We start from the raw sequence: 15,127 nt of genomic DNA, 5'->3' as shown, positions 1-15,127 counted from the left end.
CTGTGAAGTGTGAACGTTTGGCTTAAAGCAACCGCGAAACAATAAGTAGAGGATTCCTCGCGGCTTTTTTTTTTTTTTTTCACCTTTCGTCGCCTCATTTTTCAGTCGAGCAGACAAAAGATGGAAGCGTTCAGATCTCTCATAGCATAAATCTGGCTGGGGAGGGTGTGATACGTAAAGTCCAGAGACTTCATCTGGACTAAATACTTGGCATGACATCCTGGCACCGTGAGGATGCATGGCAGCTCCTCGCTGCACCACCAGAGGCTGAAATTAAGAGAGCACAAAGTGCAGAGCAAAGGGAGCTGGTTTTCTTTATTAAACTCCTTTCAGCATCTGACTGCTAGCAGTTAAGATGGCACACAAAGGAGGATTTCCTTTACAGATAGTAAGCAGAGTAGCAGGAATCAAACGCAGAATCACAGAGTGGCTTGGGTTGGAAAGGATCTCAAAGATCATCCAGTTGCCACCCAGCAGCTCAAGCTGCCCAGGGCCCCATGGCCTTGAGCGCCTCCAGGGACGGGGCACCCACAGCCTCTCTGGGCAGCCTGTGCCAGCGCCTCACCGCCCTCTCTGTGAAAAACGTCCACCTGACTTCTTCTAATGCAAATCTCCCCCCTTCAATTTAAAACCGTTCCCCTTTGTCCTATCACGATCTGACCATGTAAAAGCTGATTTCCCTCCTGTTTATAATCTCCCTTTAAATATTGGAAGGCCGCAATGAAGTCCCTCCAGAGCCTTCTCCAGACTGAACAAACCCAGCACCTTCAGCCAATTCTATCGTCATACAACCATAGAATCATTTATCTAGCTTTCTTCTGACGTTTAAGGAGCTGTGTTTCAGGAACCTGTAAAGCTGTTTGTGTTTTACAAAATCAGTAGTTTCTGGCAGTGATCCAGTGAGAGTAACCAAACTGACGCTTGCAGCTGGGAAATCTCTGCTGGAGGGCTGTCTGGCAGCATCCCGAGATCGTTCCACTCCAGAGATCATTCCACTCCCACAGCTACGCAATTCTTGCGTATTGTGACTGTTTGCTCCTGGGGTTTCTAACAGGGCCCTTCCCAGACTTTTCACATGTTGGTGTGCGGCATATCCTCAGATCAGCAGCCTGTGGGAACGATGGTTTGGTGGGAACGTCAAGTGTTAACTTTGTTCCTCTTGTACTGAGTATGCCCTCGGCTGGATGCAATTACAGCCCTTTGTCCTCTGTAACAGCAGGAAGGGACTGTCCCAGCAGCACCCAGCTGAGCTGAAAGTACTACAGTAAATTGGTCAGATACCAGGGGACTGATACTCCTTGCTAAGGAAACCCTGGAGGCTGAGGAGTGAATCACTTGGAGCAGGAGGGACCTTACAGGGTGGTCAGTCAGAGGTGAGGTCTCCCAGGATCTCTGTAGGAGAAGGCCTAAGCCTGAACACAACTGCCTGGGGTTCAAAATAGCAGCACAGTTGAACACGCTCCAAAAACAGACAGCGTGTGCCCAGAGCAGCTGAGGGTTATGGTGGGCAGGCTGCCATAAGTGGCTGCCAAGACCAAGGGATTTAGAGAGAGTGCTGAGATGGAGACAAGCGGCAAGAATTTTATGTGTTTGGGCCTGCAGCCCGCCCAGGGAGAAAGTGAAAGAGGTAATATTAAGCCTAGAAAAAAGTAACCTGGTGAGTGCAATGAAGCACACCTGGAAGAAGGCCATCAAAATCAGGTGTTCAGCATGCAGAACCTTGACATGCTGTGCAAAAATCTGGAATAGCATAGAGACCCCAGATGCCCAGACTGGACTCTAGGGGGGAGTAAATACAAGAGCACTGAGAGACCCACCTTAGTGGAAACAAGAAGATGACACATATAAGGCATCTACTGTCATACCTGTTGCCTTGCTTATAAAATACCTGTTGCCTTGCTTATAAAATACCTGTTTTTCCACTGTTGAATGGAGGTTAAGAAGAGAGCACTGCTCGATTCACAGCCAAATCCCAATATGTGGAAAGGGGAAGAACATGCATCTTTGCAACAGACATTTCTATCTGGGCTCTGTGAACACCCTTCAGAAAGCAAAGCAGATGGTTTTGTTGTTTGGCTCTGTGCTGTGTTTTCGAGTCCCAAGTGCTGTTTACTGCCTGCCTTTTGACCAGTCAGTTAAATCTACAGATGCAAAGGTTAAATACTAATTTTCATATCCACACAACTTACGCACACACAGAATACAACATAAGCAAGCAATCTGATGAGATCAAATATGTATGCAGACAATGACTTCAGAATGGGGGAAAATTTACCTTCATGCCAGGTTAGTTTTAAAGCTGAATCATCAAGAGTGGGTTGGTGACTACGTCAGTGAATTCCTTCAGGACTCTGGGATGCATCTCATCAGGGCCCATAGACTTAGGGATGATCAGATTCCCTAGGCAGTCGCGAACCTGATTTTTGCTTACAGCAGGAGGGGCATTGCTCTCCCAGTTCCCACCTTCTGAACCAAAAAAATAAAACAACAGGAGACAGTTGAAGGATAAGGTGAAGATCTTTTCGAGCTTAAATTTTGAAAACTGAGGGTGAGCATTGGTCAGGGAATGCCCAGGCACTGCCCCTGTGCTGGCACAGATCCTTCTCACTGAGCATTTTGGGGCATAGCCCCCAGGACTCCTGTCCAGGCCCCAGGAGGAGGCAGCCCTGCAGCAAAGGGATGGCCGTGGGAGCAGCAGGCTGAGAAATCCATCTCCCCAGGCTATGCCTCCCTGCCAAGATCTTCCCCACTTGCTGGGTGCCCACGAAGTCATTGTGACATGACAGAGCCATCAGTGACTGCACCGTGGGGCAGCTCGTGCACTACCAGATACTGAGACTAGGGAAGGTGCAGCGCAGTGCTCAGCATGGGGATCTCCCTCATGCTTATGCTCTGTTTGGCTTTTCTGTTCCCTGGCAGCCTCGGCTATGCCAGCCGCCCCTCTTGGGCCACCCTCATGGGGGACACGGCTCCTGAGGACATCGGCCAGATCTCCGACTTCAGTCGGAGGACCCAGTCCTACCTACTGGACGACCACCTTTTGCCTTCCTTTGCCCAGGTGAATGTAACTGTGTCATCTGTGGAGGTGATCTACAGGAATGGCCCAGCCCTGTGCCTGCTCACTGGGCTGTTCCTTGTGGCCGTTTACATATGTAGCAAAGCCAGAAGGAGATGGAGGAAGGTGAGTGATACAGGTCAGGCCGGCCCAACGGTGCAAGACTGCTGCGACCAGAGGCCTGGGACTCATGTCTCTAATGCACGGGACAAGGAATACCAGCCCCTTTGGCCCCTGTCACTTTCATCGTGCCCCCTGCCCTGTCATTTTCAGAAGATGAGCCATCTACCTCCAGCTTTCTCGGGGACTCACAGCTACAACATGAACATCTACAGAATCTGTGAGGACCCATACCGGTTGGAAGCAAACGTCATCCTGATGCGGAAGGTCATAAGGAGACTGCTCCTAGGCTACCCAAAAGCTGGCAGGACCAACGGAAAGAAGAGAAAGTGGAGAGATATGGAAGAGGAGGAGTGTCATTCTCCACCTGTGTACCCAACCAAAGAGCTTCTGGGAGGGAATCAGGATTGTTCCACGTGAATAAAGTATGGCAACTTGAACATTAGACATTACTGCTTTGTCTTCATCCAAACCTGATGTGCCTGGCACGTGGGAGAGGCAGAGAGGAGAAAGAACAAGAGATGGAGTCAGAAGAGGTGAGCCCTCACTCACCACCTCCCAGAGGCTCTCCCTGAGCAATGGCTCTGCTGGCAGGTGAAACCCACAGGTTTTTCTCCACCCAGGGAACTCACAGTGGGTGTTTGATGAGCCTGGGCCTTAAACATGACATTCTGCATGTCACAGGTCTTTATCATGAGTTTGGTGCACCAGAGGGGCCTCCAGTTGCCTTTCTGTGCTTAGCACTTGTCTCTCGAATGCCTTGCAGTTCAACGCAAGTTCCTCCAAATTCATTTTGCTTGCCCAACACACCTCTGACTGCTTTCATTTTGCACTCAGGGATCTCCAAGTGCTTTTCCCTTTGGCCTCAGGGTTCTCAGAGTGTTTTCCTGTGCTCACCAATGACCTGTGATCTCTTTGTTTTGTCCAGGGACCTCCATGTGCATTTTGGCGCATCCCTAGCATTTCCAAAGCCCTTGTCTGCTCAATTCAGGGCTCCCAAGTTCAGTTTGGTGCTCCAAAGTCCTGCAAAGCCCTTTCAATTCAACCCAGCAGCTTCACTGCATCTTTCTGTTTACTCAAGTGTCCTGCAAGTGTCTTTCTGTTCCAAAACGAATGTCCAGGTATCTCTCTCAGCAAAACAGTGGCCTCTGAGTGCCTTTCTCTTTCACCCAAGCCTTCCAAGTGTGTCTGAATGCATGCTCAGGAGCTCCAAAATCCTTTGATGGAAATCTTCATACTGTCTTTTCATTATCGCAGCATGTTTCTGAGTGTCTTTCTTTCTGTTCTCCATGGGGGCCTCCAAGTTCCTTCCTGTTCCATTCATGGACCTCCAAATGTCTTTCCTTTTACCCAGAGGTCCTTGGACTGCCTTTCTATTCAGACCAGGGATCTCTGCTTTTCTGTTTTGAAGAATGGCCACTGACTGCCTTTTCATGTGCCCTAGAAACATTCTGAGTACCACTCAGTTCAAGCCAGGCTCATCTGAGTGTCTTTTTAACCTAGAGATCGTCTAAGTGCCTTTCTGTTCTTCTTAGTTCAGCCAGCCTTTCCATATTCCTCATGGACTTCTTTGGCCACAAAGAGCTATTTTTCTTGCTCCCAGCGAGTTCTCCACCCAAGGCCTCCGAGATGCTTAGAAGCTTTGTGTTCCAGCTAGGGACCTCAGAGAGTCAATTTCCCTTGATTCTAGGTCTTCTCAGTGCCCTTCTGTGTGTTCCAAGGGCCTCACTATGACATTTGTTGGGCTGGTAAGGGCAGGAGTGCCAGGGGAAGAGCCCGTGGGAGCTGTGCTTGAGGAGGGGGCACCTGTGTGCAGCCCCAGGCCATGAGCTCTGTGCTGTTCACTGTGCTCTTTATCCTGTGCATAGGGTCCAAGCATCACCAGGCCAGAGCCTTGGTGTAGTCCATGGCGATGTGGGCAGGGGGCACCTGAGGGGATATGTGCAGACAGTCATGTGGTTAATTAATGATTACCTAATGACCTTGGTGGGGGGGGGGGTGGTGTGAGGGGAGTGGGGCCTCCTGAATGCTGGGTTCCCCCCCAACACACTGGACCTTGCTCTTTGCCCTGCCCCTCCTCCTGGACCTTTGGCATTTGGGCCCAGTTGGAACAAGTATAAAAGTGGTGCAGAGGAGTGGGAGGGACCAGGAGACCCTGAGGCCAGAAGAGAAACGGAAGCACACAGAAGTTCAGGTGAGGGATCCACAGGGGACTAAAGTATTTGCAGGAGGAAACTGTAAGGAATCTGAGCGTCTAGTGGGAAAAAAGTGGTATGGAAGAGATCCAGGTATCTGAGGGTGCGGGGAAGCTATAGAGGATCCAGATGTCCAGAGGGTGTGCCATAGGAGATGAGGTGTCTGTAGGGTGCAGAACAGTAGGAGACCTAGTACCCTTGGGATGTTCTGTAGGGGACCTGGGCAGCTGGGTGGAATCCACAGATGACCTTGGTGTTCAGGGGATTTCTGTAGTGGACCCAGGTGACTGAGAGGACACTTCTCTGCGCATTTGGAGGAGATCTGTAATGGACCTAAGTATCTGGAAGGGGGACTCTGCAGGGGGCTCAGGTGCCCAAGATGGGGTTGCCAGACAAGGCTCCAGCAGTCCAGGAGGCTCTGACCCCATTTTCCACAGGTACCCATGGCAAGCTGGATGCTATGCGTAGCCCTCATACTGGCAACAGCGGCAGGGGCTGTGGGTGAGACCCGCTATGAGAAGTTCTTGCGGCAGCATGTGGACCACCCCCGGACGCTCGGGCTCATGGGGCACCGCTACTGTGGGGTCATGCTGGCACGACGGCAAGTGACGGCCCCGGGGAGGCCTTGCAAACCATCCAACACCTTCGTACATGCACCAGCTGAGGACCTGGTGGCCACCTGCACCCGCCCAGCCGACACAATGGGGTTCCACAGCACCTCAACACCTATGGACATCACAGCCTGCCGCCTGCGGGGTGGAGACACCCGGCCCCCTTGCAATTACCGGGCCCGGCAGCTCCATCACCATGTGCGTGTTTCCTGCCTTGATGGGCTGCCTGTGCACCTTGCTGGCACCCATGCGTCTGTTAATGAGTCTTGACATGGGGGGCAATGCATGGGGAGGTGGATTCTCCTGCTGTGGGTAAGGGCTGCATTAGGACCTGCAATAAAGGAGGTGCCACAGGCTTGGGTTCCGGCATCAGCTTCTGGGGGGACCGTGGGACCCTGCTCCCCTCTGGGTGTCCTTGAGCCCCCTTGGGTGCCCCTGATCCCATTCGGGGTGGTTGTGGCCACCCTCGGTTCCCCCATAAATCCTTACCTTCTCCCAACCACCCAGGTGCACCATAATCCCCTGGGTGCCTCTGACCTGTACTATACCCTGTAGACTCCCCACCTTGTTTTTTGCCCCGATGAGTGCTTCACAATTCCCCTTGGTGCCCAATAGCTCCTCCAGCGTTGCCTTAATTCCTGTATTCAACACCCTCCCCAGTTACCCTGACCCTGTGGTTATCACACTGTGTTCCTTAGTACCCATAGTCCAAGTCCCAGCGTTTCCTAACTTTCCATGTGCCTTGTAACAGAGGACCCAGTTTCCCTCATGGCTGCTCCATGAGCCCCAGTGTGCCCCACAGTCCCCTTCACCAGATGCCTCTGACCCTACTTGGGGCCTTTGTGGGGCTGAGGCAGCGCTGGGGCACTCCAAAACCCCCATGGCTGAGGCCATGCACAGCCCCCAAACTCCTCCACCCCCAGTACATACAGTTTGTCCTGTCACTGGGCACCACTGAGAAGAGCCTGTCTTCATTCCTCCCCATCAGGTACTTGTACACACTGATAAACTCCCCATGCATGACCCTCCTCTTCTCCAGGCTGAAGAGTACCAGCTCTCAGCCTTTCTTCGTAACAGAGATGCTCCAGTCCCTTCATCATCTTCGTGACCATGTCTCACATATTCTAGGGTGGCCAGCACTAGTTGCAGCACTCTAGATATGCCTCAGCAGCGCTGAGCAGAGGAGCAGAATCACCTCCCTCAACCTGCCAGCAACACTCCTCCTCATGCAGCCCAGGAAGCCAGCGGTCCTCCTCGCCCTGGTCCTATTGCTCAGGGAGCCCTGAGGGCTCAGATGGAAGTGCTGACATCCAGGTGTCATGCCACTGCAAAAAGGCCACTGAGAAGGCCAAGAAATGCAACAAATGGTCTTTCTGATCCTTTTCAATTGCACCCTGTCCAAGATGTACCTTGAGTGACTCAGGTTCTCCTTGTCTGGAATTTAGCAGAAAGGCACTTTGAGGCCCCTGGAACTGGGGCCTCAATGAACTGGTGAGCTCGAACTCTCAGCCCTGCCCTCTTGAGGAGAGCTCTACTCCCTGCACACTGGAGAGGAATTCAGGAATTCATCATCACAGAATCATAGAATGGCTTGGGTTGGAAGGGACCTTAAAGTGCACACAGTTCCAACCCCCTGCCGGGCTGGTTGCCACTCACTGGATGAGGCTGCCCAGGCCACCATCCAACCTGGCCTTGGGCGCTTCCAGGGATGGGGCATTCACAGTCTCTTTGGGCAGCCTGTGCCAACGCCTTACCACCCTCTGAGTAAGAATTTCTTCTTAGCATCTAACCTAATCTCCACTCTTTCAGTTTAAGGCCATTCCCCCTTGTCATACCACTATAAGACCATATAAAAAGTCAGTCCCTCTCCTGGTTAAAAGCTGCTCTCAAGTACTGGAAGGCTGCAATGAGGTTTCCCCAGAATCTTTTCTTCTGCAAGCTAAACAAGTCCAGCTCCCTCAACCTTTCTTCGTAGGAGAGGTGCTCCAGCCATCTGAGCCTTTTCATGGCTGTCCTCTGGACCTGCTCCAACAGTTTCACATCCTTCTCATGCTGGTCCCCAGACCTGGATGCAGTGCTGCAGGTGGAGCCTCACAAGGGCAGAGCAGAGGGGGACAATCACCTCCATCGCCCTGCTGCCACACCTCTGTTGATGCAGCCCAGGATACAGTTGTCCTTTCAGGCTGCAAGCACACATTGCTGGGTCATGTCCAGCTTTTCATCCAGCAGGACCCCTATACCCTTCTCTGCAGGGCTGCTCTCAGTGCATTCTTCTCCCAGTCTGTACTCATGGGTGGAAAAATACAGATTGCAGCCTGAACAGGTGACTAGCTCACGAGAAAGAGCTCATGTTCACTTGAAAACACAAGTAAACTGCCTCTGGCTTCTGCATGTAGCTAGAAGAACCCTGTTTGTGAGAAAATGCTCTGTAGGTGTATCTTTGCTTTCTGTGAATGACCTTGCTTATCCTGATATGTGATGCTTTATTGTCTCCTGCTGTTGCATATATGGCCACGGTGCTAAGGGGTTGTGTGGACATCTTGCTGGCTGGCCACCACTGGTATCTGTGGGAGGAAACCCCAGGGCAGACACTCCACTGGCCAGTTGCCTCCAGTAGCGTGTGTGCCTCTCTATTTAACTTATAAATGTTAACTTGCCTCTGTGTACTTTATTCGGGATTGGTAAACTTTCCACAGAAACAGTGGTGCTTTTGCAGTACAACACATACCTGGGATTGCCCCAGCCCAAGTGCAACACCTTCACTTGGCCTCACTGAATCTCATTAGGTTCCCATGGACCCACCCCTCAAACCTGTCCAGGTTCCTCTGGATGGCATCCCTTCCTTCTGTTGTGTCAACTGCACACTCAGCTTCGTGTCATCAGGAAACTTGCTGAGGGCGCACTCAATTCCACTGTCTATGTCACTGATGAAGGTGTTGTAATGCACTGGTCCCAAGACAGACTCCTGGGGCATTTGGGGCATTCCTGGCCTGGCAGCTTCCAGCAGATCTCCTGCTCTAGCCGGCTCTCTCCTGGCCATTGGAGCAGCTGGGCGAGCTGGCAGGAAGGGATCGCTGCCTGAAAGGGAACAGAAGGAGAAAAGCATGGAGCCCTAGACCATTATTTACCACCACTGGCTACTATGCATGGTCCCTGGAGTTGCATACCTTTTGTCTGAAGAACTCTGTGATTGGGTTGAGTGGAACCAACTCAGAGTATGGTCTCCAGTGGGGTCGGTCTCTGTTCTAAATATCCCAAAACCTTAGGAGGTGCAAAAGGATCTGTCGCCATCTGGCCTTGGTCTCAAAACTGAAGGAGAGAAAGGAATTCCTGATAAGATTTTATTTTGAAAATAAATCACCTCTTCTGCCATCGAAAATGGGGGAAAAAAAAGTAAAAAAGCCACTTGAGGGCAGCACAGCTCCAGCAAATAGGCAGTGCTTCGGGAAGCGCATCCCCAGACATGTCCTCTCGCATTTATACAAAGCAGCACATACACCTTTCTGTCCATTAAAGGCAAGTCAACTGCCAGTTGCTGTCAGAAATAAGTTTGAATTTTGGGTGGTCCTGTGTGGAGCCAGGAATTATGTGGACTTCAGCATTCAAGTGGAATTAGATCCCTGCAAATATGTCTAGCTTTTGTCAGGCTTCTGATTTATTTATCTTTGTCGTCTTCTCCCCACACCCAGATGAAGCCAGCAGCCTGGATTTGTAAGCTTCTGTAGTTTTACTGTTTAAAACAGTCCAGAAATTTTATGAAAAGTAAACCTTATGCTGCTGATACAGAAAATGTGCACGTGGACATTACTGCGGCATCACCTGCCATTTTACCACTCCAATTCCCATGGTAAATTGAATGACCTTAAATGACTCAAAATAGACCCTCTCATTTTAAGTAAAACTTTCAAAGATCCGGTGTTTTTGAGGACAGAGAGACTGCGTGAGATTTTGTGTCTTGAGACAAAAAGCGTTCCACTTGGTAGGGAGTACCAGTGCACCCCGCAAACTCTCTAAGCTGTATTTGGCACCTAGGAATCACTTACTACTTGCATATGCTCAAGAAGACTTGCAAAAGTACTGCTAAACAGAGCACACACACCAAGGTGAGACTTAAGAATGGAAACTACAAGGAGCGTGTTGCAGAATTAAAGTGCTTGAATATTGCAGGACTTAACTGTCAAACCCGGGAGAACTGAACACTGTGAGAAAACAGATCTGCTGCAACACTCTGCCTAATCCAGCCCAGAGGAACATGCAAACTCTTGGAGCTTACTGGCAAAGAATATATGACTGCATAATTACCTGACTACCTTCTTTCTTCCCTCTCTCTAGCAAAAGCTTGTCAACCTGGAAGTAATATGAATGATATTTTAGCAACTTTTTCAGATTTAAAGATAATCCATTTTAATGTAATTTTTCACTGGTTTCTTTTAAATACTTCGGAATTACAGCAAAGTTAGTTATACGTTACCCTGCACAACATCAGCAGAGAGACTGATTTATTTATAGCAGGCACCACTGTACTTATCACAGTCCCAGAAAACATGAACACTGGAACAATCCCTCTAATGAACAGAAGCAGAGAAAAACATCTTACACGAGCTATCAGACTTACTTAGAGCATCAGACAGTGACTTTCAAGGAGCTGGTTGTGGTTAGTCTGCAAATGAATATAGTTAGTCTTGCTAAGATTTGTGTGCACCTTTTTGGTTATAGCAGGCGGATCACGTCTGCACTGTTTCATGAACTATTCTGTCTGAAGAAGAGAGTATAAAAGCTTGGGTTTTTGGCAACACATCCTGCAGACATCAGTGAAAATGAGTACAGAGTGCCCATTAGTGTATTTTGTTAAGTGACTGCCCCAGTAGAGAGATCTCTGCAGTGCTCTCTATGAAACAGCCTTCCACTTGCCTGGTTTCCCTAGCTTCCAACTACATCCATACTGGCACCCTATTGACAGATGTCCCTGTACCAGGGAACAGGAGTCACCAGCCAGAGAGACTGAGCTCAAAGCTACATCACAAACAGGCAGATGGAGCTTTCTCAGACCTCTGCTAGTGAGGCTGCAGCAGAATCATAGAATCATGAAGGCTGGAAAAGACCTCTAAGATCATCAAACCATCCCCACCGTGCCCACTGACCATGTCCTTCAGCGCCACATCTCCATGGTTCTTGCACGCTTCCAGGGACTTTGACTGCACCACCTCCCTGGGCAGCCTGTGCCGCTGCATCACTGTTCTTTCTGAGAATAATTTTTTCCTAATATCCAACCCGACAATCGACTTTTGCATAATCCTTAAGCTACTGGGATGCAGCCTTTTGTCCAGGGAGACAAAAAGGTCTTTGCCATAAGCAGCCATAGGCCATTTACAGGTAGCAGTCAGCAAATCTGCAGTGGCAACAAGTAGCAAAATGACCGTGTGGGACTGCTGCCTGCAAACAGAGGAAGGATTTTTGCATGCTTGTGTTTTAGTAAACTAATGCATTTATTTATTTATTCCTTTCTCATTTAGGCACTTTTGTTTTCTGCTTATCAAGTAAAGCCACAAGGTTTCCCATTGGTTCTGCTTTATAATGCTACAGGGAGGCAGAAACTATCCTCTTGTTTTATGGATGGGAAAATCCAGGTTGCTCAAGGCCACAGAGAAAGTCCGAGGCAGGAGCTCAGTCCAGCCTTTCTAAACCTCATTTTAATAGCTCCCCTTCCAATTTATGTGCTTTTCTCTAGAATAAAGTCTTCATGAAAATAAAGGTGGTTTTGTTTTTGATTTGTACCTTTCACTTTGCAGTGCGTCCTGCAAGTCAATATGCAGGTACATATGTATAAGATCAGTATATGTTGCGTTACAGTCAGAACTGTTCCCAAAGCAGTATATTCCGCTAAGAAAGCAGCCACGAACTTTCTGGATACTAGCCCAAGAGTAGTATCTGAGTTGTATCTGCTCAGATTTCATGCCCATAACTTGCAGCTTGCTCTGACAGTGCTCAGCCCACTTTTTCTCACTTACTGTCAAATAATTGTATCTTCAGACAGGAACCATGTTGTTGCTTGTTTAATACGTAGAAACGAAGCTCTGTCATAGGTTTCCCTTTGGCTCACATGCTCCCTATAAGATTACCCTTCCACAGCCCAGCAGCTAGTTTTACAAAATAAGAGGCACTAGCCAAGTATCACATTTCCAACGCTACCGTGGCTTCTCAAAAAGCAGTAACATTTTTTCAGAACCATAGCAGTGAATTGCTTAAATAGGCACTACAAAGGCTGTGAAAAATATTTACTCTGCAAAGTCAGTGCTGGGCTCCATGGACTTGGCAGGATGAGTCCCATGAAACCAGGCTGTTGCTGCATGCCATGCATGCCAAACGTGGCATGGAAAAAGCTTCTCTCCAGAGCTATCACATTTGAACTGCAAATGCTTACTGACTTGCTCTTTAAATATATGTTACAAACGCTGCAAAATGAGGAGGCAGTTCCTCTGCAGTATTCACTCTGAGCCATTTTTTTTTCCATGGAGTTTTGGTCCCTGTCTTCTTATAACCAAATAAGCCGTCCAAACAATGAGGTAAGCTTTCCAACATCATGGTGGCTTGAAAAGCTCAGTGAAGAGTGGAATAATTCATAGAAGTTTTAAAATCAAAATGTTATTCTTTATGAGCACAGGTTTTTCTGTAATATTAAGCACTAATTTTGCCCTATTTACTGCAAAACAGACAAATCTGAGTATTTTAAATCATTCATCCATGGAAGGGTAAAACCTTACTTGAATTTCTTCCTCTCTCATTTTGTCTTCCAGGGGGAAATTCCAAGGTATTTCTCTTTGCAATAACACTCTCTTCATGCCTAAAATAAAGCAGATATCCATTCGATTTTCCACCCAATGCTGGAAAGAACCACAGCTTTCCATGAAAGGCTGAGCTGAGAGGTAGCCAAGAGAAAGGACTAAGCCAGGATGTACCTGGAGATTTTGCTTTGAAGTGCATCCCGCATTTGGCAGCTCAAAAAGGCTCTTATCTCTGCCCTGGCTCCCACTGCCTTCAAAGCATGTGGTAATGGCCCAGGCGTCTAGCAGAGTAAATAACCAACCCCAAACTTTTCCACCTACACACAAACCTTGGGACAGAGGTGCTTCAAGGAGACATCGCTAGCGAATGAGAAAACACATTCCTCTTCCTGTAGATACCATTGTTTCCATGGCTCTCCTCTTTTTGTGCCATGGTCCTGCCACATATAAACCGGAGCCCTTAGCTCAGTCCCTTCCCCAGAGGTTGGAAGAAGCAAGGTTCTCCATGTGCTGGGCAGACCTGCTCATCCTTCTCCCTGCAGCCTGGTACCAGCTGGCATCTTTCCTCTTTGCTGCTCTCTTCCACTACCTCTGTGCTTTGGGGCACCTCTCTCTGACTTCCCGGTACGTGGTCTCCAACCCTGCTGCCATGTCAAGGGCAGTCCATGTCCATGGGTACTTTCTGGGTCTCTCCTGGCTGTCCCCAGTCCCCTCTTTGTGCAGTAGGGCCAGTTCAGGGTGGTTAAGGCTACAACAGCTAGGCCACACTCTCCTGCAGTGCAAGAAGTGGGTTTACCAGAATAAGCATGCAGGCAAGAAGAGCAGGGCAGGGAATGGGGACTATTTCTGGTGTGGCATGGATAGGGGCTGGGCAGGGCCTGCTTTGCCCTGCCCCAGTGTGGCCCTGTGGAGGCTGCACGTCTCATACTACACTATACTACCAACAGCAAAGCAGGAATTCCAAGCTACATTTTCCCCAAAAGCTGTCCAAAGGGCATCTGGTCTCTTCTAGGTACGTCTTCCTCCTTGCTGGAGGATGTCTCCTTGCAGGCACATCCATGGGCAGTTACGCCATGTTGCTACTCATCCCTGCTGTCAGCTCTGTACTCATCCTCCTCTTGGTCAGTCCAGCTCACGTCCATACCTGGGTCTTCAGCCTCCAGATGTGCTGGCAGACGCTCTGCCACCTGGGCCTGGGCAGTCTGGTGATGGAGCCACAGGACACCAGGTAACCCTCCAGCATTGCCTCCCTCCCTCTCCATCCTCCCAGTCATTTTGGGAGGAACTGCGTGAAATGCTGCTTCATAGCGGTCGGTCTCCCTGGGCCTCCCTCAGCCTGCAGCACTCTGCAGGCATGGCAGCGAGATGGTGGGACATGCATGCTCATGTCCAACCTTTGAGGGTCCCTCAGCAGTGCTCAGGTGCCCTCTCCTTCCAGGCCAGCTGTCGCCCTCTCTGCCATCATGCTGCTCACTCAGAAGGTGACATCTCTGGCCCTGGACATCCACGAAGGGACCATGCTGCCCCAGCCTGGCCAGGGGCTGTTGCAGCAAGCCTTGCCCCTCTGCAGTTACCTGCTCTTCTTCCCAGCCCTCCTTGGAGGCCCACTGTGTTCCTTCAGCAAGTTTCAGGCCCAGGCCATGTCTCTGGGAGCTGTCCCCTGCCCGCTGCAGGCTGTGGGCCAGAGGTACCTCGGGGTCCTGGTGCTACAGGTGCTGCGTGCATGGCTGGAGGGCTGGCTGCCCTGCACGCAGGGCTGGGCCAGCGTGGGCCACATGTGGGCACAGGCCCTGCTCTTCAGACTGGCCTACTACTCGCAATGGGTGCTGGATGAGGCCCTCCTGGAGGCAGCGGGCTTTGGGGCAGCGGTGGAGCATGGAGACCTTTCTGTCCATGACCTTTGGACACTGGAGACCACACATCGCCTGGCTGTCTTCTCCAGAACGTGGAACAAGAGTACATCCCTCTGGCTGAGGAGGCTGGTCTTCCAGCGCTGCCCAGCTCAGCCACTCCTTGCCACTTTTGCCTTCTCTGCATGGTGGCATGGCCTCCGTCCAGGGCAAATCTTTGGTTTCCTGTGCTGGGCCATCATGGTAGAGGCTGACTATCGCATCCATCCCTTCCTCAGTGTCTGGGCCACCTCCTGTGTTTCAAAGCTCCTCTACCGTGGCACAACCTGGGTCTTCACACAGCTCATCATTGCCTACATCCAGGTGGCTGTAGAGACTGAGAACTTCTCCATGCTCTGTCTACTCTGGTCTTCCTACAGCAGTATCCTTCCCCTCACTTATGGTCTCATGCTGCTGCTGCTGCTGTTTGCTGAGAAGCCAAAGCAGAACTGAGCCTGTCCTGGGCTAACTTGAC

General features: G+C 50.1%; 2 protein-coding genes across 2 annotated transcripts; both read left to right on the top strand.

Moving 5' to 3' along the window:
- Positions 130-6,336, top strand: LOC110399096 (ribonuclease CL2). The gene is made up of 3 exons (XM_021397277.1): positions 130-3,181; positions 3,329-5,369; positions 5,808-6,336. The coding sequence occupies exons 2-3, from the start codon at positions 5,202-5,204 to the stop codon at positions 6,249-6,251; spliced, it is 612 nt and encodes a 203-aa protein (XP_021252952.1). The 5' UTR covers positions 130-3,181; positions 3,329-5,201; the 3' UTR covers positions 6,252-6,336.
- On the top strand, positions 10,551-15,126 carry MBOAT4 (membrane bound O-acyltransferase domain containing 4). The gene is given in 3 exon segments (XM_021395489.1): positions 10,551-13,387; positions 13,776-13,991; positions 14,202-15,126. Coding segments are annotated over 3 exon segments (1,398 nt in total). The 5' UTR covers positions 10,551-13,130.

The sequence above is a fragment of the Numida meleagris genome, chromosome 4, assembly GCF_002078875.1.
Source record: "Numida meleagris isolate 19003 breed g44 Domestic line chromosome 4, NumMel1.0, whole genome shotgun sequence".
NCBI lineage: Eukaryota > Metazoa > Chordata > Aves > Galliformes > Numididae > Numida > Numida meleagris.
Note: the sequence above shows the minus strand (reverse complement) of the source record. Positions and strands in the feature narration are given on the sequence as shown.